The sequence below is a fragment of the Atractosteus spatula genome, chromosome 13 (genome assembly GCF_055471065.1).
Source record: "Atractosteus spatula isolate fAtrSpa1 chromosome 13, fAtrSpa1.hap1, whole genome shotgun sequence".
In the NCBI taxonomy this organism is placed as follows: Eukaryota; Metazoa; Chordata; class Actinopteri; order Semionotiformes; family Lepisosteidae; genus Atractosteus; species Atractosteus spatula.
The window spans coordinates 39,197,605-39,225,285 of NC_142718.1; the positions used below are offsets into that span (position 1 = coordinate 39,197,605).

The window sequence follows — 27,681 nt, forward strand, 5'->3', positions numbered from 1 at the left end:
TGCAGTGGTTCCGGCTGAAGCAGTGTATAAAACGTTCTTGAGTATCCTCCCGTGTTCGCCTGTTTGCTTTGCTGCCGTTTGATTCCTCCCTCTAATAACTAGTCTTATAATATTATGATCAATGGAGCTGAGCTTCCTCCCCACCCCCATATTATTAATCATGTCTTGCTGGCTGCTGGGAAACCGACCGAAACTCTGCTCCCACTCTCTCCAGTCTCTCTCTCTCAAGAAAGCAGTGGAAAAAGTAACCCTCCTTGCGTACTCTGTAGAGGCACCTCAGACTTCTTGCAAGCAAACACCTAACCATTTCCGTCATTTCTCAAGTGACACGCCATTTGTCATCAAAGCAAAAGCGTCTCTTATGTACATACAGCTGGGTAATATTATGCACTCCAGAATGACACGAATCATTATCATACTGTATGAATATGTATGTATGCTAAAGCATTAACAGGTGACTATCACATACTGTAGGTACGACTGTTACAACAGTTATCTACAGCACAGACAGGGTAGGATGACAGGGATGAATATAAAATTAACTGGTAGATATGGAAAGACAAGCAGGATAGGAGAGGTGGTGGTGTATGACTATGCATCAAAAATCTCCCACAAGCTGGACAACTGAAGCAAGAAGATACAGGCAGTTCAGAATCTGTATAAGTAAAACTGGAAAACAGAAATTCTAAGTGCTCAACACCGAGTGCATACAATAGACCTCCTCATACAGGCACTGGAGCGAGTTCTGTAGATTTCTGTGTGATGAGATGAGAATAGTATACAGGAAAGGCCAAAGGTTAGATTACTGGATGTTTTCAAGTTTCCACTCATAAACCGAGGCTCGTATTGACATGGTCGGAAAGGTTAATAAATGCTTCTTAACTCAGATTACAAAGGCACAAACTATGGAAAGTGCTCTTTTTGACCTGATCTTTTCACACAATGTGAACGGAATTACGGGAATGGACATGATGGGATCACTGAGGAATGAGGTTGAGTTTATGAGTGATGAAATGGGAAAAGATGGATTTAGAGCCAATAGAAAAAATGATGGCTATAATTAAAAAACCAAGTGTTAAAACTAATTCATCCCTAAAATAATTCAGTCCATATCTAACAAAATTTAACTTAAATGTAGAAATTAAGAAAGAGTCAGAAGTGAAGAGTTTAACAGACTAAATAAGAGTGCCTTAAATTAATAAAAGAAAGAGTACAGTGAGCTATAGGGGCATCAAAAAAAGGATTTGGCTGACCAAAAGAGAGACTGAAGGTACAGTAATTCAGTAGCAGAGGCAAAAACAATGTAAAGTATTTGTAGTACTACAACAGCCAAGAATTATAAAAGTGGGAATAAATTGTTTTTGAAATCAAAGACAATACAGATGTACCAAATATGCAAAATAATACACCATGCAGGTTTTAACAATAGATGGCACATATACTGTAGCATACCCCTTGTTATAAAATGATCTCCTGTAGTATTGGGTAACTGACACTGATGTTCTACAGGGACCAGAACAGCTAAAAACTAATAAATCACCAGGGCCTAACGATATTTTCTAAGTCATGCTGAAAGAAATGAGGGATGTCATTCATAGACTCCTAGGTACTGTAGAACATTTCAGCTCTCACTCAAGATCGGATCTGCTTCTACAGATTGAAGAATGGCAAATGTAATGCCAGTTCCCAAAAAGAGGAGAGAACTAAACCAGGGAACTACAAATGGTTTTTACAATTGATACAGGTAAAATTAGGGAAACAACACATTGAGCTGAATTAGAATAATACTGTATTTACAAAACAATGACGTTTAAGTAGACAGCCAATACGGCTTTAGAAAAGGATTGCTTGTTTAATTATTTGCTCGGGTATGAACAAGCAATAAGGAAAGAAAACACTAAAGCATACAATATGATACTGTACATTTACACTTCTAGAAGATTTTTAATAAGGCTCCACATAAAAAGCTGATTCTCAAAATAAAATCTATAGGAATCTAAGGTATTGAATGGATCGGTACCTCTTGGATCCACATGGATCGAGAACAGGTTAATGTAGAGGAAACAGTGTCTTTTTAAGGGGTATGACATCTAACTGGACAGATGTAAGCAACCGTGCACCACAGGGATCGGTTTAAGCCCTTGTGCTTTTCCTAATCTACTGTATAGCAACAAACTTTAGTTAGCAAATTAATAAAATATTCAGATGATACAAAAATAGGGGGAGTGACAAACAGAGACAGTAGTAAAGGAACCAGAGAAAGGCAAAATCATGCAGTAGGCAGACACCTGTCAAATGAAATTTAACATTGGTAAGTGGAAAGCCAGAAACTGGGAACGCACACAACTCATGCATGGGTGAGTCTGGGCTGCAGGGAGCTACACGTGAAAAGAGATCTGCATGTTTATGTGGTGTCTGTATCTTCTGTGACCTCATCAAGCACACGGGAAAGCAACAAAAAGGCAAATGGAATGCTTGAACATGTGGCAAAGAGCAAGGTATGTAAATCAAAATAACCTACTGTATGTTGAAGTTTTATACAACCCTAATAAGACCTCATTTAGATATTGACTGGTTTTGGCCAGCCAGTAAAAGGATATTATTCCTTTGAAACAGTGTAAAGATGAGCAGGAAGAATGGTTCCTGGTCACAGAGGATTGTCATATATGGACAGGACAATGGAGATTAATCTCTTCAGACAGAACAAAGGAGACGAGATCTCAGTCAAGTATATAAAATCCAAAGGGGAATGAATAGGTTCAATCCAGGGAACTACAGTATTTCACATGTAGTAGTGAGGCAAAGATCACGGGGTCACAGCTGGGAATTAAAAGGAAGCTTATGAAGGACTGAGAATAGGAACTGTATCTTTACACAAAGACGTAGGGTACAAGTCTCTTTCAAATGAATTGGCTGAATGAAATTTTAGAATAATTTTGTTACTAAACTACCACATGATCCAGCCTTTCCTAGTCTGCAATGTTTATTATGTTCTTATCCGTGTTGCAAAAAGTGTTCCGCTGGACTCCTTTGTCTGCATTTTAATAAAATTTATCATGCTATTCTTGTCTCACATTATCATTTTTATTTGGAATTCTTATTCGGAATGTAAGAAAACTAAAGATATGTTAGGTTAGATTAGGTGAATTTACAGAGACACCACTAATGATGATGGTACTGTCTGTGCAGTTATATTTTATTATAACATGCCCTTAACCTTAGTGTTAGGTTTAATGGATGAATTTCAGGCTATAGTTCAGGCTGTTATTATTCAATATAGTTACTCTCTTAATAAATAATAATAAACGTGATTCATAAAGCCTTCATAAATGCCATTTTCCCCCATCCGCAGATTAAGAAAAAAAAGGCGGTCCAACTACTGCTACAAGAGCTACTACTGTACATCGTGCAAAGAATAAAACTGAGTTCAGTTCCCATCCTCACATGGGCTGGGGCCTTAAAACGTATAAATGACACACAAAGTGAAAAATGATCAACTGATTTTTATTTCCATGGAATTAAATTGGTTGAAACGTGGTGTGAGGTACATCAAAGTACGAATGCTCAAATAATATTGTAACGCAACGGGGGCTCCGGCGGGCGCCCTTGCCGCATCTGGTCGGCCCCATCCCGACTGAGGCTCGAACCCGGGACTTCCGCGTCTCTCTGCAGCGACCCAGCCCCGTGAGCTAAAGAGAGATCTCTCCTCAGCCCAGTAGCTGTAGTCCTGCTATCACAGGGAAGGGCGGTGACGTCACCTGCTCTGGTACGCCGGCTCTTATACAGTACCTGACGGCCGTAAGCGTTACACTCTCCCCCGCTTAAATCGCCGTCCCCGGCGAAGGGCTATCCCACCCCGCTTCTGACACCAATGTAACGCAACGGGGGCTCCGGCGGGCGCCCTTGCCGCATCAGGTCGGCCCCACACCGTCCGGGGCTCGAACCCGGGACTTCCGCGTCTCTCTGCAGCGACCCAGCCCCGTGAGCTAAAGAGAGATCTCTTTCCAGCCCAGTAGCTGTAGTCCTGCTATCATAGGGAAGGGCGGTGACGTCACCTGCTCTGGTACGCCGGCTCTTACACAGTACCTGACGGCCGTAAGCGTTACAATATACTGTATAAGTCATTATGTGCAGTAACACTGGAAGTACAGTATAAGCAAAAAGAGTAAAATTATATTTTTGCTTTAAAAAAAGGCAATGCCTAAAAGTACATTTTGTGTACAGGGAGACTAAGTAAATAAGACATTCATATACCACCGTACATGTGGATATTGGGGTGATCTAGAAACATTGAGCAGTATTTTATCGTGTTGTTTTAACAGTTCTAAGACAGTTCTAAAAATCACAACAGAGCTGAAAAACGTTAAAAAAATAGAAGAACACACTGTGAAAGCCATGTGATTCCGAAAAGGAGCGCCTATACAAAATAATTTAATCATGCCTACTTAAAACTTCATTAATTGCTCGATAATTCCAGTTGATACTTGATGGATATACTTCTAGTCTTATTCAGGGTGAAGATGACAGATTAAAAAGCATTTCTTTAAACCGCTTTTAACTGTAATGATGACCTCACTGACGATATTGTATTGACTGTATATGCTTTGGCAAAGCTGTAGTTTACCGGCAATGCCAATAAGGCTGTTTAAATTTGCATCAGCAAAGATTGAATGTGTGTAATGCATAACAGTTTCCTTACATCAGATCTGTTGCTCCACTTCCTCAAGTCGTGCAGATGCTGCGAAGCACAGTACATGATCGCATTACTGAGCGCCCCAAATGGAATCCGACTAATAATCAATCAAGACATCCAATTGAACCAGAGCAACCTTTGTTCGCCCTCCTTGAAGGAAAGGTAAAAGTCAAAGTAAAGAGGATTGAATGTGCCCATATCAGGCAATCCCTGTCAATGTCTTCACCGACAGATCTGGATAATGTCATTAGTCTGGCTCCTGCCACACAGCAGTCGGAGACTGCTTTATCACTCAGCACGACCGTTGTCACATGACCACTATTACATAAAGCGCCGCCGAAGAGCAGATAAGAGCCCTGTGTAGCGGTATTCAAGATGACATCAGATTCCTCAGCCATTCACTCTTCCACTCTCGCTCCCTGCTCGCTGACTGCAACACGTTTTCAGAACGAGGCAGGAGAGGAACACCACACTAGCTCCATGAAATGCAGCAGCATGGTCTCCCGAAAACAGTAAACTGAATAACAACATCCAGGAGCTCTCGGTTCTTTGGACGTTCGTCTTAAGTACTGCATCTTTTCAATCTCACACTGACCGCTAACTGCTAATAATCCTTCCTTTTTTCAAATTGCGAAATAAAGACAAAATATTGAATTGTTTAGCTTTAGTTTCAGAGAGTTTTAAACAGTGAAATTTAATTATCAGAAATGTTACATCAGCTTTCTAGTTTAAACACGATATTCATGTGTATGGATGTTTTTTTTATACCAATAGGTGTTTTTTCCGGCCTTTATCACCTTTATCACTTGAGCTACTCTGGAGTCCCTGGTTAGCTCACTTTAAGACAACCACATATATAGTTGCACAGCACAAATGATCTACCAAATCACAGAAAAGCAGAAAATGTCTTCCATGGAGATGCATCTGCACGTCTGATGAATTGCTGTACACGATACTTACATCTACACAGGCACTGTTCAAGATGGCAGCAGCTAATATTAATGTGGACTTGTTCATGGGAAATTAAAGCCCTGAGTTATGAGAGAAATTTGCAAAATTGCATTTATTCCTAATCGGGCGATCACTTTGGAACACATTAGTTTAAGCAGCCAGTGAGTCTGTTTCATTTACTGCAGACACAGCTTTATTAAAGGGTTTACAGTATACAGAGGTTTACTGAGCAGAGGACTGTGCCATTTCCCTGAGGTGATTGACATGCCTCCTGTACTGTACATTACAAACACTGCTGTTTGCCCTCTTTTATTTTAAGTTTTACTCCTAGGCAAAAACCAAACCAAGCCATCGAAAATCATTCCAACTCACCATCAGTTAAGAAGGTTCTTTTTTCTACAATTTGGCACACATTGACTGTAGCCAAGTCTATAGATAATAAACTGATGAGAAAGCAGTCCTAACTGGGCAAATCTCCTTACTGCGAAGGGAGTGGTACAGTGACGATTACACCCCACTGACATTTGGCAAACCACACCAGGTGTCACTGGCAGGGGAGTCTGATTATCAGCCCCAACTACAGAGCAGGAGAGTCGCATGATCGATGGTTCCCTGGTGTAGCTATAATGAGTGATCAGATATGAAGCTATCGGCTCTGATATCAGTTAGATGTAAACCAGCTGGCAAAAACACTTTGAGCATCTCCGCACCACAATTCTGGAACCACGCCCTGTGATAGAGTAACAATAATGCCCCACTGTCTTGAGGTTTAAACTAAAACCATACTTTTCTACGTGGGCTTGTATTGGATTTTCTCAATGTGTTGCTGTATTATTTATTTCTGCCACTGTAATTATCGAGCTGTAATGTAAGGCTGTGATTTAACCTGCTGAGTGCTTTGTATTGCCCATTTGAAACTGTTTTCTTTCTCACTTCGTGAACCTTTGTGCTTTGCACATCAAGTAAAACACTCCATATAAACAAACACGATCATGTCGACGAGGATGGTAAAATGAATGATTCATATCTTAAGTGAAATTTTGTCTAAAATCTTTGCAGGCTTGAGGATTCAGGAAATGCCAAGAAAAATTCAGGCAAATAAACACTTTGATTTCAAAAACATGATTCTTCTTTCTATTATTTATGGTGTTAAACAATAACAATTCTAATAACAATCAGAATAAGATTGGCGGCTTTTAGATATGGTTTAAATGCCATTGAATAATACTAACAAATGCCTGACATTTCTCACTAAGGTCCAGTATAATCTCTGCAGGATAGATGCACTAAGATAGGGGACATGTCCTGATATCCTTACAATAGCAGGCAGGAAGTACTCGATGATATGAATTTACATGGTTGTCTATTTCCCAGTATTCACTAAAGAATTGCCGAGCAACAGCTTCTTATTTGCCTGCAAAAACACTGTTATACAGTACCTTGGGCATGATATAATTCTGCAAATCATAAAATTGTATTCAATATTAAAAATACATTCATCCAAAAAAAATGAAAGATGTTCAAAACACCTTTACAGGTTTCCTTGTCAAAACCTAAGAAATGAACGAGGAGCCCTGTGACTAAGAGGCACGGTCTTTTATCTCCTCGTTAAGAAGAATCCAAATTCCAGCAACGACTTGCATTTGCACAGAGCTGCCCATCCACGTTCCAGAGCACTTTACATCCAGCAGGGCACTCGGTTCACCAGCGACGTGCAGCACCCCCTCACTCACAGCAGACCAGGGGGAGGAGGAATAAGAAAACGAACATCACCAGGTAAACTGCTGGCGAGTTTTAGTTCTATCAAACCTGGACACCGTAGCTAGCATCCCTACTCTTACCCTCTTAAGGCTGTGGGATCTTTCAAAACTAACCAAGAGCCCTGGATTAACATCTCATTTAAGGGACAGTAGCTCCTACAGCATGGTGCCTCCTATGAGCAACAGCACAACCTTCTCAAACTAATTAGCTACTTATTGCCAAACGGGCAAGATGGCCTTCCCTTGTTTCCAGCCTATGTTCTTACGTTGAAGATGCTTATGTGTTCTCTGCTGCTGAACACTTTGCTGGCCTGACAGTGAGCATGGTGTTGCATCTCCAAAGCTCAGCAAGGCTGGTCCTACTCAGTAACAGGATGGGTGCCGGCCACAGGGACACAGCTCTCCTCCAATCCACTCTGAGCCTCCAGGGGGGTCCGTGCTGCCTGTGACACATTCACAGACGAGTGGCTCACAGGTGCGTGGGCTGCTGGAGCCTGCCTGCACTTCTTCAATGGCCTCCGTGGGGGGTGACAGGGTGTGTGGCTGTCAAGCCAGGCGTAGCGAATACTCAACTGGCCATTGCACGGTGCAACAGAAAATTGCAATTCCAAATTAAAAAAAAACATATTAGCAGAAGATTGTAATAAAACTGTGGGTTTGCAGTAAGAAGGACGAACATTCAGGTGGCATGGGTCACATCCTTCGACATTCAATCATAATCCACAAGTGCGCAGAAATATAATCTGTAATCGACAAACCCATCATGGCCACACAGGACCACACACCCTATCATACAATTAAGTATATTTCACAGAGAACAGGGGGAATTACCGCCTGGAGCACAATACCACTACAGCTGCGGTTATCGCTGTCAGGACTGTTTTTCACAAACTGTGCAGTATGAACACAGCTCTTTGAAAAATCCTGCAGAAAGAATGAATGCAATTCAATTTCAGTCTGTACCCAAAAAAGGATGTTTCCTGTCTTCATGAATCCATCAAAAGCACGTTAAAAGTTTCCCCTACTGTTAAAAAATATGAGCTTTTGAGTACCTAAACTGGGCCAAATACTTTACACTAAACATTATATAAAACTTTCAAAGCACTCTGTCAACAGATAATTTATCATCCATATTCTCCTGGGTGTTAGAGAGAAGTACAGTACATCAGCCTAATTTAAATAAAGAACATGGGTCACTCTTAATACATTGCAGAAGGCCTTAAACAGTTGTAACTTTCTGCAGTTTTCTGCTATTATAGGCGTCATTTTCATTAAATACCAAGAGTTTCTTTTGCAATTTCAAAAGACTCTTTAATGTATTTTAATAAGCAAAACATACATCCCAGTTTAAGCCAATGTTTTTTAACACAATGAAGCTGTGTCACACAAATATTTCAGTGCTTATGTAAGAGTCCCTGTTCGTAGCTTAAATGTTTCATTTCATTTCTGTAACATCAGGAGCTTCACAGTCCTTTACAGACTAAGCACGTACTGTAGAAAAAAAAGTCTGTTAATATGGCCAATTTTCTTTCAGTCAGTCTTTTTAAGATACAGTTTGTATGTTACAAATATTATAAATATTTTGCCTTTCCCACTTTAACTTTTGAAATGCTGGGAATAACATTATACCTGTATATTGAATAAGACTGTTTGAAACCAGGATCTCCAAAGACGTGTCTGCTCTTCCCTTTATCATGGAGAACACAGTCACTGAATTTCACCGACAACCTGCTTAGGTAGGGCACTGACGCAGTGTACATCAACAAATATTCCAGCTTCATTAGACACCATATTCTAGGTGTTCTGACCTACTTTCTTTTGTTCCCATTTTGAGACAAAACCAAAAACTTATAACAACAGTAATTATTCTCTGGTAAAAAAAAAACACCTTAAAAAAAGGCAGGAAACAAGCAAATTCGTATTATCCAGGACAAAACTTCCTGGCCAAGCAAGAGAAAGATTTTCCTTTTCTACCACAAAAGAGCACCACCGATGCCTCAGGTATCTAAGACCAATTAAATGTTGATTAAAGCAGAGACATAATATACATTTCACCAGGTGTGCCATAACTGGCTTTGTACCATCAGCGATATTCTATGGGCACTTTACCCTCTCTAGATATAATTAAAGCACTGAAACACAAAAAGAAAAACACACTCTCAATCAATAAATTAATTACTAAATGCCAGTTTAATCTATTGCTGGCCCTGAAATAAATACATTTAAAATGGCCGTGATGTTTTAATTTAATTTCATGAAAGATCAGTGACCCACTCATATTTCCCCCATCAGACTGTTCTCTGCAGCTCGTGACTGCTAGGGGTGTCCCATCAGTCACGAGGCAGGAATGCTTGCGCGTTCTAACGCATCATCCGAGTGCTGGCAGCATCACTTGCACCTTTTAACATTTCTGCTCCATCTCTCAAATAATTTGCTTGCCAGCCCTTGAGTACTTATTGCAGACTTTTCTACACGTTCCACACAGTGAACTAACTCAGTGTGTGGATTTTGCAACTAAGGGCCACGACCATATTTGGTTGTTTCTTATAACAGCCCTCGTCCAGTCCTTATCTGTACAACACACTGCAATCCCAGCACCTCATGATCACACCACAGTGCCCATGGTGCCTATAGCCTAGGCATCTGTATTAGTAACAAGGGCATCTATTATTCTTTCTGGAGCCCTTTTTATCCGGGGGTAAAATAAGAACTTCCACAGGTGAATAACGATTTCAGGGTGTTGGGAGTGGGCAATGAAGGGTTACATTTTAATTATAACGTGGCGTTTGCATATTTGAGTGCCAAGTACTGTCCTTAATAATGACACTTAACCAGCATAGTTTCTGCAGCCTGATTGGGCGCAGCAGGAAATTCCTGAAGTCCTACAAACATGCCTCATCTCAGGATTAGCATGATAGTGGAGAGCTCCACAATATTTCCAAGGGAGCTCATTCTGCCGAGTCTTAACAACAGTCTGCTGTTATGTTTTAATTGAATGAATTTAGTGTTTTTTTTCCAATGAATGATATGCGTTCTGTGTAACCCCCAGTTAATCTCCACCCCTTAGGACAGACTGACAATTCACTGGGGTACTAGAGTCAGCAATCTGTGTCAGCAGGCAGACTTGAAAGCATCAAGTCAGTTCTGTTCCCTCCATTTTGTGCTCCAGGTCAGTATGACCCCAACTGGTTTTGTGTGAGACAGTGTTTGTTATACAAACTTGGCGTTTCATGATCACATGTGCAATATAAACCAGAGGACACAAGTTGAAGTTAAAGGAGAGTGGACTAAGTACTGGTAGCATGCCTTAGTCTGGAACAGTCTATTCAACCCCTTCTTGAAACCAATACTCTAGCTACATTCAAGAAGTGGCTCTTGATCATTATGATCTTGTTTGAAAGGTGCCACAGAATTTTGCTTTCGGTAACAGTGATTCTATTTCACTGTCGAGTGCCCACATCACAGTGCTTTCTGTATCCATCTATATTTAGAGAAACATACCTGTTATGGAAATGGAGGAGAAAAATCTGGTGCCATTTTAAGTCACGGATAATAATTAGTCTAAACAACACAAAGAGGAATTCAAGCCACATCTAAAAACTGTTTAGATTGACCAAAGAGAAAACTATTTTAATGCACAAAAAGAAGGGAAGAGAAATATTTACCAATTGTGCTGTACCTTTTTGGCACATATATTGTGGCATCTCGAAGCCCTGCCAAGTCAGACTGGAGCACAGCTCCCACCTGCACACAGCAAACGAATGGATGAATGTCATAACGATCAGAAGGATCATACATCCCTAATATACACCTGGACACCTAAAAATAGCACTATGTTCTAATTTTTCTGTTGTATAATTTTTTTTGTATAAATTTTATATAATTTGTCCACTACAAAAGGAATCCAGTTTGATCAGTCTTCAGGTGGACACAATTATTCCATTGTTTTGTTGCTTCAGTTAGGTAGTCTATTTTTCACAGCAGCTAAATGGCAAAACACTGCAAGAGCAAGGTGCTACAGGAAGAAAATGTAAAATTTGAAGTTTCTCAGAGCCTAAATAAAAATGGAGTGATTTTAAATACATACCTCCTAATCTGTATGTTTTGAGTGCTTGCTGAAGTATCAGAATGCAGAGTCTATTCCTGGCAAACAACATCAACAACAAGGAGACAGAAGCAGGGAGTTGTTTCTGATTTTATCTTGTGCTCCTGAAAAGTAACTCCTAAAATGCCACCACGCTTGAATACTTTTTTAACTATAAAAAACAAAGTTTGAATCCATTTACACTAGACACTGCAGTATTAACATACCTGTATTACAAATCCAGTCAAGCACCACCAAGGTAGGAATTATAATCCCAGACTATTACATACTCTACAATGAGATATCAAAGACTTCTCATAACTTTGGAGATAGCAAATTAATTAAGGGTGTGTTTTTTTAGGAAATTCCTACTGCTGTTTCCTACTGCTACTACTAAATGACTGTCAATCCCTCATGTCAAATTTTCTTTTTGAATTATTACGTTTAATGATGTACATCCATATAGGTTGAAAAGAAAATACAAAACACCACTGTACCAAAGTGTGAGCCCCTCTAATGTAAAACTAATCTTTGGGTAACACAAAATGACTTTTTCTAGATAAGGTTTGACTTAAACCCTGTTGATAAGATGGACAGAAAGTTTGTAAAAGCATCCCAGTCTTCTACAATCTTTTCCGTAAGGATCAGAGTGTCTCCTTGTTTTTGTTTAATCTGAGCTCTTAATTACTGTACTGTATGACTGATATTTACTGGGGCAAATCCCATGTTTTCTTGTCTAGTAATGACAACAGAAATACCATGAAGTCAAAGGATTTTCATTCGAGCTGCCTCAGCATGACGCTGACATGATTAACTCCGTATCACCCTTCTCATCAGCTGCGGCACGTCCAATGTCAATGGATCTGGTAGTTATGCACCACTTTTCATTACACCACATCATCAACGTAAGATTTTCCGTACATAAAACAACACAAAACGATACTGTACCTTGACGACATTAATTATTTCATTCGTTTCGATGTCTAAATAAACTTTTTCAAAAGATCCAGCTCTGCTGTGGACTTTGAAGAGCTATAAAAAGCTAGAAAAGCTTTCAACAGGTTATCTGGAGCAGAGAATACATAAACCATACCTTAAGTATCCGAGACATAGATTTCAATGCTACTCTGTCACTTGTTCCAAAACACGGGACATATTTTTATGAGGACTGCATGTATTGTTCAATACTGTAGTTCCTCTTACAGTAGATGTTGCTGTTTTAAAACAAACACTTATCCAGATCACAACTTATCCCAATCAGCAGAAAACACAGGCAGCAAGCATAGGGTATGTTTGCACACAAAGAACTGCTAATGGCCACTAAGTGCAGTCTACAGTAAGCCATTACAAGAGAGACAGAACTGACTCAATAGTTCACAATCATACAGCAATGACTCAGAGAGGGATCCCTGGTCTCCACAATGAAACCCCAGTACCTGTCTTGTGTGCTAACAGGCCAGGTTTCCAGAGGAAACCAATCTTGCTCTTCAAATTATTTAACAAAGTTCTGAAGACTGTTCATTATACCTGGTCCTAGAGGAATAGAAAAATGGGAGAACCAAGGAAAAAGATGAATGGGTTTTGTAATGAATCCGAAACATTCATAGCAATATTGTTAACATTCAGAGATCACTACAGTAAAGACGGTGCGGTAAAAATTCGTGCAAGTGCAAGACAGTGAATTTCAAGAAAGGCGTTCCACCTGACAAAGCTTAATTTAAAACGTTTCAGAGTAGTGAACATGTACCTGTCAATAAATACGATTTTGTGGTCATAATAGTCCATTTGATCCCTAAGTAAATATTATTTTGTGACAGAGTTTCTTAAATAGGATGAAATAATTTACATCACTCCTAATTGTATACATTTTTGTTATAAAAAACAGCACATTGGTTTTAAAAGACTATATGTTTTTTCATAATGCCACAAGAGCTAAGCACATATGGGCTTTACAAATATTGTTTGTAATAGAAGAGAAACAGTAGTTTAAATGCCCAGCCAACCTCTTGAAATGGGAGAAATAGTTCTATTCTGCATGGTGAAGCCCATTATGGAGAGTCAAACACACATCCCTTTTCCCTTTCACTTGAACAGTTTTTTTTTATTTTAAGATTCCTGAAACTCACTAACTATCCTCCGTAAAGCACTCTATTACAATTCACTCAATTAAGAAAAAAACACCCTGAAAGCCCTTGTTGTTGACAGAAACTGGCTTTCATTTAGCAATTTCTAGTAAATTATGGAAGCAAGACAAAGGCAGAAACAATTCATTATAACTTTGCTTACATGGGTACATCTGAAGGCTTTTCGTTTTATTGCTTTTGTAAGCAATATTGCATATTTTCTGTTACAATACCAAATATACCACTTATTTAAGGACTTGCATATTAAAACTGGTGGAAATGTTGTATATATTCAGTGCTGTATGGTTTGATATTTGAACAGGCATGACACACCTTAATGTATTTGTAGAAGATGCATTTACTGTAAATGTAGTATGGATCCCTTTAGATTTTCAGCAGGCACTAGAGGCATCTTTAGGGATTCATCTGCATTCCAGCAAGGAAAAAATGTCCTTACATACAGTACAGCTTTCAGCAAGGGAAAACAGAAAATATGCAGTGAAAACACAGGTGACAGGAAGGGGGAAATTATACATTGAGAAATATACACCTCACAGGACCGAGACAGAAGCATTTGATTACTCAAAAGTCTCCTGACCACATACAGTACTATTCAAACGGAAGCAAAATCCTTTTCATGTCGGAGAGGGTTCTATCACAAGAAATAAATGGCTCCTCCAGCCTCTTTTGCACATTCAGAAATGTGTGGCCTCACGAAACAGTATTAAATGGAGGACTACTGCAGGTGACACTGAAACATAAGCATTCCCAGCCACCAAGATGTGTAATAAACACCATGCTCATCGCCAGCTTCTCTCCGGCCCTGCTCAGCACAGGCAATCCTACTGAAACACAGCTTTTCACAGGAAAGAAAAATCCCCACTCACCGCCTCCGAGTCTTCGAATCCATGCAGGTACAAATTGTCGTACATGGAGGTCTAATATTCCAAGAAGCACCTCTTGATAAATGAAAAAAAAATAAAATAAAATTGAGGAACGAACCACAAAAGATGGATGGGGGACCACGATCCCCAAAAAAAAAAGACACCCCCCCCCAAAAAAAAGAAGAGGCCTACACTGGTTTTCCTGAGCCTGCAAGTCAATTTTATGTGTATCCCCCAAGCTGAGATGCTCTTCATTCACATTATAAGGCAGTGAGGTTATCCCTAGAGGCAACCCAGACCTGGCATTTTATCTGCCTTCCAAATACAGAGCAGGAAAGCAAATCCTTCCTCAATCACAGCCTGATGACAAAGCGAAGAGGGAGGCAGCGGATTGGCTGCACTGTGCTCCAGTCAGCTGGAAGAACATTCTCCTTGACTGTGAATAAGGAACAGCGCGGCTCTGCATCTTGGAAGCAGCATTTTTCCACCTTTTGCTGCTTTTATTCCTCTCTCCTCTCCCTGCCTCTCTCTCTCATCCTCCCTCTGCTGTCTCCCGGAGACTGACAATGCCCTCTGAGAGATTACAGTAGAATCTAATGTTGCTTCCCCGGGTTCCCTTCTGCAGAAGCTTGCACGGGAATGCTTTTGTACAAAGGGCAATGCAAACACGCTCCTGGGAGCTGAAGATATTTGCATTAAATCGTGCCGGTTTCCATCTGGATCACATGCTTTCCTTTCCACAATTCCACTCTCCTGAACAAATCAGCTCGAGTCATAAATATTCGAGCAGAGACTGCATCTAACTGAGCAGTGAAAAGCACAAGCTCTGGATATGAAAAATTGCAAGCCAAACCAGGCTTTTGCTGTTTTTTTTTCTTGAGTTAACCCCTTGAAATAAATGCAATTACGATACTGTAGTTTTAATAAGGTATGTACACTCTGTTATTTTCTCTTAAACAAGTTACATCTTGTCAGCAGAACATCTTCAGATGATTGGTCTAATTTGGCGGTCACCTGTAGATAGACATAAGTTTCCCTTTTTGATATAATTCCCAAACAGGACCTGCTAATCACAGAACTCAGTGAAGAAGCTCATAACGGGACTTGTCATGTGAAAATAAATATCTGTAACAAATAACAATTACTGGTTAGTAATCAGCCCCTTGTCACATAACTGAGAGAAAATAAAGTATCTCTTTCAAACACTGTTTAAATTCCCCCCAGTAGCATCACAACCTCTATTCTTGTGATTTTTCTGTTTAAAGCTCACATTTCTCAATGTGCGCTTTGTAAACTTAGGTGATGTATTCAGTGACAAAATTTCAATTTAGGCTTTTCTGTTTGCATTACATACTGTAAGTTCAATCTACAGTTTTCAATGGACACAAATGACCCAAAAGGAGCTCAGCAAATGTATAATCTTCTAGCATGAGTAAGAAAATAATTGAAACAAATCTGAATACTAACAGAAAGCAATAAAAAGTTGCAATACAGTCTTTAATTTGGTGAGTTTAAATACAACCTTGGATTCAAGTCTTTTAATTGTTGCAAGAGACTCCAGTCTACTCAGTTCATCACAACATATGAGAATTTAATAGATTTATGGATTCCAGGGCAAGAATGTTGAATTTTAGTAAGGGAGTCTTCTGACTTTATTCTAACACAGCTCATTACATAGAGGATTAAATTTAGATTTATTTTATACATTGCATTGCTAATACATTACAATACGTAAACAGTGCACAGGAGGTCACGGGGAATGTAAGCCCAGTTTTTGCCAGTGACGGTCATGATTTCCACAGAAAAGCCCGTGTCAAGAGTTTAATGGGGCTTGTGCGCTGAGCCAGTCACAGAAGTGACGTCTCCCTCCTCTGGAGTCGAGACCGTGTTAAACTGGGCAGCGGCAGAGGACTTGATGCTTTGTTACGGAGGAGTTGTCCTCCGTCTCGGGAGCGGCTCGAATCCTGGCAAGGGCAGGGGAAGCTGCACTCGTCGTGTGAAATCGGAGAGAAACTCCGTTTGCCGTTTTCGTTTCAGGTGAACCGAAACTGCCGACAGCTAAGTAAGCTTATGTAGAAGCGGAGAAAATGTCACTAAGGTACTGTACGTGGTGCCTTATGAATTTCGAAGCGCACTTGAATGGTGAAGGTGATGAACCTAGAAACCCAAGAGGTGAGAACATGGAGTCTAGCTCCAGCGAAGATGCTTTGTCTGGCAGAGTGCCAAAGGAGCATCGTGATGCTGTGTTATCGTACAAGCAAACTTAACTAAAGGAAAACCTCCGCCTGATCCCATATAGCCTGGGATCAGCCTGAGTAGAAAGTGTACAATATGTCTTACAATTTGTAATAAACTAATGCAAAACTTATCACTTGTGTCTGCATGTCAGATATAGGGAAGATGCAAAAAAAATGCCAGTTTTTTTTTATGCAATCCAAGAAGATAAGTTTAACATATGCCCAGTAAAGAATTTACCTCAGCAAAAATGAATTTGTATCAATTGAACAGAACACTTTAAGGGGGTTTTCCTTCCTTTATATAAACCTTTTTCTAACCATTTACTAAACTGTGTGCATATCTAACTCAGATGTTATGAAAGCAATGTCTTACTATTGGCAGCAGGGAGCACTAAAGTATCACATAACTACAGAGCTACTGAACTATAGCTGTTGCATTCACTGCATCTACAAGGAGCGGTAATTAAGGCTTGATTTGCTTGGTAGTAGACTAAATTGCTTTTACATAAATTTATTCTATATAGGGCAGGCAATAGAGCCGATTGGAAAACTTCCAACGTAAGTTAATGGCATTTAATGCAAGTTACGCTTTAAAAATGGTCAGTATCCTACTAATTGGCCTGGATGCAATTCACTCCCACCAACTACGTCTAGTCGTGGAAAAATTCGATGAAGGGAACATACAGTAACACCCCCATCAGTTAAGGGAAACTATTTCATTTGAGTCACACATCGCGGAAAACTGTCACACACAGCATGGAAACATGGTCTTGATACAGTTGCAATTATTGTCCATCCCCATTAATTATTCACAGAATAAATGTGTTACTATATATGCTTAATATATGCTGGTCCTTAAAATGCCAGCTGATGACAGTAACTTGCATTTTCTGTGCAACTTAAATTATTGTTACACAATTATAGTTACTGTAGTAAAAAAAAATAGGAATTACATATTGTATTAGAGCAGCACCGGCAGATCCTAAAGAGACAGTAGACTGTTGAACTGGGGGTCACAAAGTAGGAGAAAGGAAGAAAAACAGGTTTTATTTATTGAATCTTAAAAAGCAAACTCTGCCTCCCTTCTGGACTGTTGTTGATTGACAAGTGAAAGGAACAAGATCAATTATATCTCAGTCCTGCATCGGAACTGCAGTCTATCATTTTAAGGAAATTACCTACACTTCCTAGCGTTCTGTAGCCAGAGTACACTCTGCTCCTGTGCTTTGTTTTGTTTTTAATTCTTTAAAGTGCTCTGGAATGCCTTGGCTTAAAAAATACACTGTGAATGTAAATCAATTAGGTTGTACTGCATTGAAAATGTAAGCCTTCGTTTGCGTTTTTGACAAACAATCCAAGAATTATGACATTCTTGCAAGTAGTTGTATCAGAAAAGTATTACAATCAAATTTTCCTCATAACTCTGGCCACACACCTACTGTACGCTGCTGCCTTGTTCTTGGCCGTATCCCAGGGCTGCCAGCTGCTCTCTGAGTCAGGAATTTTCTGTAAGTGCTGCAAAGCTAAGTAGGTCTATTTAATCAATTAAAATATATAACCCCATGATCCCCATTATATAACAAGGGAAAACTGATGATCTGTCGTAATTAAAAAAACAAAGACTGAGTGTCTCATTGAGTGTATGACTGTAACAACTTTCTGTTAGGGTCACATCTAAGTGATCTATGGCAGCAATTTAAACAATTGTACCACAACATTTCAGTTTTTGTCCTTAACAGTGTAACAATTAAGAAGATGTTCCTTATAATATGATTGCACAGTGTATTGACAGCAGACGTCATGAAAGTTTTGTTTCAATTTTTCAATTCTCATAAGGCTCATTTTCAAAGCCTTCTTTGCAAATCATTTTAATTTAATAAGCTGCTTCAGCTTAAACATAAACACAGTGAAAACACTTACGATTTCGGTAGTTTTGAAGGCAGTATTTAAAAAATACTGTATAGCACTTTTCAGCCTGTACGATTAAAAAGCGCTTTACCTATAGGAGGGGACCCCTTTCATCCCCCCACTGAATCCACAGCAGATTCAGAAGAGAAGTGAGAAACTGCTAAACCATTTGACTTCCTGGGGAATTCAAGGAGGTAAGGGTGGGCAAGCCCAGAATGAGATTCGCCCCTTGCTCCGATGAACAGACATAAGATTTCTAATAATCATCTTTGGTTTAGTGTCTTATTCAAAAGACGGCACCCTCCTTTAGCAAAGTGTCCATGGTCTCTATAAGGTGCTGAAGATTTAGAGACCCTGATCCAGGTAGTGATGCACCCCCTACTGGCCACACACCAGCAGCAACTGGCTTTTCACTGGAAGTCTGCCATCCCAGTACTGACCTGGCCCAGCCTTTTGAGCTTTTGACATCACAATACAAAATGGCAATGCAGCACTAAAACATCTGTTATCAATCCATTTTTTATCCAGTCCTGTTTTATCCAATACAGAGGTTGCAGGGGAGCTGGAGCCTATCCTCACAGGCCACTAGTGCAGGGCAGGATACACCCTGGGTGAGACAGTAGTCCATTGCAGGGCACACAGACAAACATGCACAAATTTACCCACTGCTCCCAGAAGCCAGTTAACCTGCCAGTATGTCTTTGGACTGTGGGAGGAACCCCACATGAGCACAGGATGAACATACAGACTCCACACAGACAGCACCCCAGGAAATCACCCCAGAGCCCCTGTGCTGTGAAGCAGCAATGCTGACCAATGTACCACCATGCTTCCCAACATCTTTTCAAATTTATAGATTTTTTTCTAGTTTTCTGCTTTCCTTAATTATTGTAACAACTGTTACCCAAAAAAGACATTTATGAACCATATGAATCCTGATGGATATTCCCATCTAATAATAATGTCATGATTATATCAGTTGCTAAACATGGTATATTACAGTCAAGATCTCAGAAACAAGAAGGAACCTTTCCATATAATTTGTATTTTTTACAATTTAGTAAAATGATTAGCTTTTTTGAAATTGCTTACAGCCTTTTCTACTTCAGTTCAAAATGGATTAAACCACAAAACACAGAGATTTCAACAGATGCTACAAAGACATATCCAGAGGAAAAGTAAATCATCTACTACTGTATGTCTGTAAATTGTTGTTTTTTTATTTTATTCAAAAGATGGCAGATTATAGTCTCTTATTTTGAATAATAAATACGAATTTTTAAATTTATTTTGCAGTATTTCAAACTGCAAACATTAATGTCCACTCATTAGTAGAACATTGCTCAAAATCTCAAAATACATTCAACCATGTTACACCATTTGTAGATGTGACCTGGTTCCAAAATACAGGCGCTAAGAATATCTCCGGATATAAATCCACTTTATGACATGCCAGCTTGTTTTAGCAGTGGAAATCATATCTGAGGAACAAGTGATGAGTGTGCAAACCACAGCTAGCAAACCATTCCCCCTGAAATGATCAAACACAGAGATCCACTAGATATGAGAGACAGATAGTTCAGCAGTTATTTGCATGTATTAATAATGCCAGAAAAAGTCAGGGAATGCACATTAACTTACACCCCTTGTCTGCAATGTATGCAAATTCCCCTGATCACAAGACCTGCTGAGCACTTCAGTAGATCTGTGTATGAGAGCTGAGTGCAGTTATTCAGTGCGATTTACAGAAAAGGAGAAGCATCTGATTTGTTTTATCAGGGCATGATAGTGGGTGTCTGGAGCAACTGGCACACTCTTCAGTGCAGCTAGAGGCTGCATTAACACTTTCATTAAAACACTCTCCTGGCTTTTAATGGAAATGCAGACACTGCATCACCAGAATTTTTAAAGCACAATCTTAGCAATGGATCTAGTTGATGAAGGCACCTGAAGAAGGCTTCATAACCGAAACGTTGTGCTTTCTCTCTTGTCTTTTCAGCATGGAATAAACCTATTAATTGTTCCTTCTCAGACTACGCATGCTGACACAGCTACCCACCTGAACTACAAGAATTATTAAGCCCACCATTGTACATGAAGAAAGCACAACAATCTAGTCAGTGTTACAAGAGTAATTCAATATAAACCTGTGGGCTGTGGTGGGATGAAATAATTTATCATCTTAAATACTAAGCTAAAAGCTGAAAGAAGGGACAGAAGAATATTGCAGTAAATCCACACTCCCTTATGTGGAGATGGGTCTTCTAAAGAAGATAAAAGCCTATGATATGTATCTTGCATGTGTCTTACAAACCATTGTGGTTAATGATCTGTGCACACATTAAAAGACAGTAGACTCCGTTCTCCCTCTGACCTTCCCTCCACACTGGAGCCTAGTCTCATTATTTTACCATTTCCCTCTGCTCTCCAAATATAATTCCATGGCAGCAGCATGTGACTCATGTCTGCAGCAAGGAAAAAAAAATCAGAAAAGTAGGTGGATGAATGGTGAATCTTAACTCTTTGATTTACCTTGCCCAAAACAAAAAGTGATCTTCACCGAGAACTACGGTATTTTTATGATGAACATCTACAGCATAAACATGCTGACTACCCTGTTTGTAGGTAAGGCTAGGGCCAGTCAGTACTGGGACAGGAGACCTCTAAAGAGAACTGGGATGTAGGAGGTATCGTCTTTCAGCTTCTGAAAAAGTAAGAGTATTAAGCTCAGTGTCGTGTCTAAATTTCCACTCTGTTCTTATTTTATAATGCCACAAAAACTTTTTGGGCATTTATAGTGAAAATCATGTTACAATGAGAACATCTTTGATTGATAAATAGCGTCTTTAAAAGAGATTTTATGAAACTTCAATTCAGTAATTACAATAAAAGAGTGTCATGTTTTGTTAGAAACACTAATGCATTGGACCACTCTAGTGTTTCTAAAATTAAACATTTAACACAGTTATCTTTAGGGCATTTATGAAGGTAGGAATTAATAATAAAAATTGTATTGCACTTTTATCCCAAAACACTTTAAATATAGGAAGGGACCCAGTTCATCCCCCACTGAATCCAGAGCAGATCAGGAAGAGAAGTGAGAAACTCAGGGTAGAGTTCAGAGTTCCTAAAGAAGGGGGTCACAGCCTATATGTAATGATATAGGTTTTGGATCTTCTGAGATAGATCCTGCCATATAAATGCAAGGAATTATTAGTTGAACCCATGAAATAATAAAACTAATCACAACTCATTTGTGTTTCAAGTCTTCATATACCAGTAATTTCAGAATGACCCGCTAGTCTTACTAAACTGCAGATCTCCATGAGCAAGGCTGGTCACCCCTAGCATAGAACCCTGGCTTTTGCTATTGGTAGGACTTCTTGTACCTTCTAACCAGGACATTATACCTTCAAGACTAAAAAACTCTCCTGGTGTTAAAGTTTTCCATTCCAGGTGCTTGGAGGTTGTGCCTTTTGGTGCATAGTCTCTGCATTTGCAGCACATGCATTGCCTAAGCAGAAGCTTTGCACTTCAGATATTCTGAAACAATCTTCCCATATTAAAACTCATACCCCAAGATGCACCTGGAAGGTTGTGGGTTCAAATCCCAGGTAAGACACTACTGTTGACCTTTGAGCAAGATACTTCAACTGCACAGTTCCAGTAAAATACCCAGCTGTATGAATGTGGGCACATGTAAGTCGCTTTGGCTAAAACCAACCGATAAATTATTAGTAATCGGATATATCTACAAATATACAATTTGGAAGAAACCATATTATGAAAGAGTATCTCATCAGTTAATAGTCTGTACATACAGGACATGGATTACTTACTCCCAAGAAAAGTTTCTAATTTATTTTCGATTAATTTACACATGATAAAACACATGACTGGAAAATATGACATGAAATATTCAGAGCATGTGCAAGACATCTTGCACTTCTAAACTACTCTTAGTGCAAGATCACTCAGGGTGCTTTCCACTGAAAAAAACAATTACAGAAATAATTAACTCAACATGTAATCTGGCAGCCCATGAAAAAAAAGGAAAGAAAAAGCATTCAAACTTTTTTTTTTTAAATACACAGTAATATAAATAGCTTATACTGTCTTGAAACTGTTTGAAATTCACATTATATAAAGTTTATCTGAAAATATATTCACGAGGTGAGCCCAGCAGAAGAAAAGCCAGCAAATAATGTACAAGGGTCCTTGTGTTTGAATTGCTCATACAGAGTTGCCTTGGAAACTCTTTTGTTTTGATGGCTCAACCAGTAGTGAAGCTTTTTAGAATATTCAGACATTTCCCACAAATGATCATTTACATTCATCACAGAAACATTCTATGCCGAACATAAGCTTGCTTGCCAGCTGGACCCAAAGCTCGCATATGGTGAACAAACCTATTAATTACACCATACCCAAAAATATATAAAAACCTGGCTTCACAGACTGTGATTAAGAACCAAAGTCAGGTCAGATGCAAGGTGGACAATAAAGGACAGAGAAACCACTGGAATAGTGGTTCTCAAACACAGGTCTGGGGATCTCTAGGGACCCCAGGGGCAAAATAAAATGTTTCACTCCCAGGCTCATCAGCAAGCTAATCACTTTAAGTACAGTGGATCTCTCCTCTCTCAGCATTTACAAAACAACTATAGATCTGCAGTTCCTCTTTAAATTTTTATTATAGTTTTATTATTAAGCCATCTACCCTTTTTCCCCAGGAGGATCGCTGGGGAGCCAGAGCCGATCCCGGCGAGCTATGGACACAAGGACAGGGCAGGGCAGGGCAGACACACACACCAGGGGCAATTTCACCACAAGCCAGTTAACCTACCACTATGTCTTTGGGCTGCACGAGGAAAACAGAGCACCTGCAGGAAACCCACACAAGCATGAGGAGAACATACAAACTCCACACAGACAGCAGCCCAGGAGTTGAACCCAGAGCCCCAGCACCATTGCTAACCACCGCACCACCATGGCACCCATCTTACTATTAATAAAAAACACAAATTTGAACATGACCGTGTGTGTATATTTGGTATTCTTGTTGAGTGCACGTTTTTAAAACAGTCGTATATGGCTAAGAACCTCTGCACTAGAAATTCTGGTTCGTTAATCATATTTTGTAATAGATACTGTTTAATATTATATTTGGTTAAAAGTACATTATCTATCATCTTTTCTGGATACAATTAATAGCGGGTACTAATACACAGAGAGCATATGACAATACAATACTTTTGCGCCTGCAGCCAAATAAACACAGCAAACATCCTTTGCAACCAGCATTGCTACTTTCCCAAAGGCAGCTCGCACCCTGAGCCGGGCCCTCCCTCGCCCCTCACCTGTCTGAGAATGAAGCTGGTCGAGGTTGTGCTGCCATCTGATCTCTTCAGCCGGCTCCTCCGGGACTGAGTCCCTCTGGTCACCTGGTTCAGAGACACTTAATTACCCCCCTGACAGGTGGAGACCCCCCCCAGGCCCCCCAGTAGAGGAACCTCCGCCTGCAGCCCCTGGAGTAAGGTGGACGTGACGGAGACACAGCGGGGCCACGATGTTGACAGGCAACAACGTCATCCACGTGCAACTTGGAGATGAAACACTTCCAGTTGGCAAGCTGGTTTCCTGCATGGCAATCACGAGCTTTTCTCTGCCTCCACAGCCTTGAGTGTGCCCTTCCACACGGAACCCGGGAGCATGTACTGTACCTCTGGCTGGAGAAGCCGTCTCACAAACTCCCCTTCCAGGGCAACTGTATCTGCACATGCCACTGCAGGGCAAGGAAAAGCTGGAGCACTAACTGAATCTGAATACTGGGATTGGGGAAAAAAACTTTTCAATGCGTTGTAAAATACAAAGCTGACGAGTCATTTGCACCATTTATGTGATATGCCATCATACGCCAAAGCAACCTACCACACATTCTAAGGCTGTTTTGTGCTTAACATCATCTCTAAGTAAATGGTGACCATTTTTATACAGTTGGAGATTATTCACATATAAACTACATACTGTACATGAATTTGCACATATGCACATTTTTCAGTTATGCAAATACGTCACCGGGAACGTTAGGAAAACTGACCTTATTAGACTAGGCTAATTGCACCCAGATGATGTGCTCTATTTTCAGCTGAGGAAAAGATTGCTACAGAACGATGCTCAATGTGATGTTTAAACATCAGTAACTCAGCTCCAGTCCCTCTGTTAAGGGACTGTTTTCAAACAAGGCCAAATTAACTAGGTCATATTTTTGTTATACATAAACAATCTTGATTTGATCACTACAACTTTTTCTTATTCATTTAAAGACAAGAAATATTTTGAATTTTTATACTTAAACCCTGAGAAATAGAGAATTAAAACATTTTAAAAAATACCAAACTGATATTAAATGACCTACTTAGCATACGTAAACTGGATGTTTCATACTCCAGCATTTTTCAATTCCCATTGTAAAAAAATGTTTGACTGCAATACATCATTAGTATGATTTTCAAAGGTTTGTCTTCCAGGGAAAAATTGCACCCTTGATTCTTTAAATTAAGATCTGTCGTGGCACAGCATTTTAACAAATACAAAGAGCACATTTTACAAGATACCTTTTTGGAATGTAATTTATCACTAGAGAGAAACACCACCTTTTCCCCTGTAAATGTATACAAAGCAAAGCACTGTTGCTCACATAAAGTCTCACTTTCTTCACCTAGTTAACTAGTTAACTTATTTCATATTTTAAGGAAATCAGACAAAATATATAAAATTATATGGTGAATAGCCGAAATACACCCACAACACAGTGTAAAAACTAGAGGGGTGATTCCTTTTAAAAACTTTCTTCCTTTCATCATGTGCATAAAATCCAAAATTATTTAATGGTTGAGCACATTATATAGGAGTTAAGGCGACGTTTGTGCTATTGGATACGACAAATCTAAGAAAATTTTCAGAACTTCAGGACAGATTGAACTTTCTTTTAAAGATCTTTAACAAACTTGTGCAATAGTAGTATATGCGTGAAGATCAAAAAGAGAATTGATAGACTACTGCAGCAGACAAATTCTGTATTTTTCTAATGCTCGTTTTAGCAGGACCAGCCAATACTGAAAGCAGAGCAGGGAGAAAACGGTGCTCTCCGTGTCTTACCTGAAAGATGGGTGTTTGCAGTCCGTCCCCGAGCTTATGTCTGGCGTATAGGTGTCTGGACATCTCCGACAGATCATTTGTCCAGCTTTGAGCTTTGCTTTCTCCCCCAGCCAAATGGAAGTGCGAGTAATGAATTGTCTTCTCCAGCCTCACTTTCACACGTTAAAACTGATGATTCCCTCTGTTACTGTAGAGCCTCATTACCTGAGGCTGAAAACAGCACTGATTCAAAGTTAAAGCTACAGTGTGCACAGCACTCAAAATGGTGTTCGGTCTTCACTGCTAAGTTTAAAGTCAGTTCTACAAGGATAGGGGGCATCTGAGAAGGACAGACCAACGACATAGATTCGTGCACACATAAGGAACAAAAGATTTTTGAGGAAGCATTCAAACACATAAAGACAGCATTTGGGGGTAAAAATGTGGACTTGAGATCTCAACATTAAAAAAAATTATTAACAAAGACAGTGGGATGCAAATCATCTGAAGCTTTTTTCTGAAAGGGTCATTAATCCTTATGTGTAAGGAGCTGCAGAAAACAAAATATTTTACATGCTATGCAGTTTTTAAGTATTCAAAGATATAAAAGTATTCTGCAGATCACTGAAGGTTTTATAGCATAATTGATTAGTAAATGTTATAAGGGATCTGTAGGTGTTTTTCATATAATTATTTTCAAGCAAGTGAAATATATTTTTAGAGTGATTAAATTGAATTTGATTCTCAGACCAACAACCACTGCCACATAAAATATTACAAGTAGCCCCACTAAACTTCACAGATTAAAAATGAAAATACTATTTTATTCTAAAATGAAGCATTTTTAAAACTCTCCTCATAGGCAAACAACACAAAAACTTTGATATACAGTATATTAAATGAGTCCAATGCCCTAAATCTCATTCAGATGAACTGAACATTAATATTACCAGAAGTGTGTTTTGACTGTATTACACATCAATAAGGGATTTCAGTGCTTGACCCACTGTTGGAATCAAAGTAATTCAGAAACAAATTTCTAACCAGTATGTTCCAAGCATCAACTGAAACTGTTAAACTGTTAAGTTGTGCTGTAACCCTTGACGAGAAAGGATTATTTATGTGTATTTAGAACATAGTTAGGGGAATCAACATGGATTAACCAGTAAGAGCACATGGTTCATCCCTCCAGTCCGGACACCCAGAGAATGCGTCTCCCAGCTGCTGCTCTACCACGTGGAAGTGAACAATATCTGATGCAGCACTGTTGCCAATCTGCAGAGTGGTTACGACTGGGACCGTTTCTGCTTTCTGCTAAAACGGAAGTCACATGCCTGCCTTCACCGCACTCTAGACTCTCCAGGTAGTTCACCGCAGAGCACAGCCGACCCTGGGACCCACAGGTGTGCATCTTGGAACCCCACAGCTCAGCAGATCTGGCCAACGGCAGGTAAGAGCAGCAGAACTCAGCTGCAACCTTGCAGGAAACATTTGCGCACTCCAAATTCAACTTTAAAACAAATGGATTTTTATAGACCATTACCCATACTGCTGATGTTCTGTTGATGGATCCTTGTGAAAACAGAACCAGTTTCACAACATGACCTAAGCAGAGCCAATTTAAAACCTGATACGTCACATTTCAACATTAAAAGTACCTTTCACACACAAACTGCAGGAAGGGGCTATATAACGTACACAGCCCACGGCAGCTACCACACAGCTTGAGATTCATTCAAGTCTTTTTAGTATCTTCTAGTTTCTACAAATTAAAAACAGTTACAATGAAAATTTAATAAGACCTTCAAGCTTATAAAAAGCTAATATATAAAAGCATATATGAAAGCATTAAACATAACCATCCAAGAAAGTCTTGTATATAGTCCCAGGTATACAGCAGC

The 27,681-nt window shown here is 39.5% G+C and overlaps 1 protein-coding gene across 4 annotated transcripts in view; it reads right to left on the bottom strand.

Moving 5' to 3' along the window:
- The window catches only part of cacnb4a (calcium voltage-gated channel auxiliary subunit beta 4a), a 47,063-nt gene extending 21,199 nt beyond the window's left edge, over positions 1–25,864 (bottom strand). For all 4 annotated transcript variants that reach the window (XM_088930427.1, XM_088930425.1, XM_088930424.1 and 1 more), the window contains exons 1-2: positions 25,802–25,864; positions 24,001–24,084 (exon numbers count right to left, since the gene is read on the bottom strand). In XM_088930427.1, the coding sequence (XP_088786553.1) occupies positions 24,001–24,084; positions 25,802–25,864 (147 nt within the window). The remainder of the gene's footprint in view (positions 1–24,000; positions 24,085–25,801) is intronic.
- Positions 25,865–27,681: the final 1,817 nt, after the last annotated feature.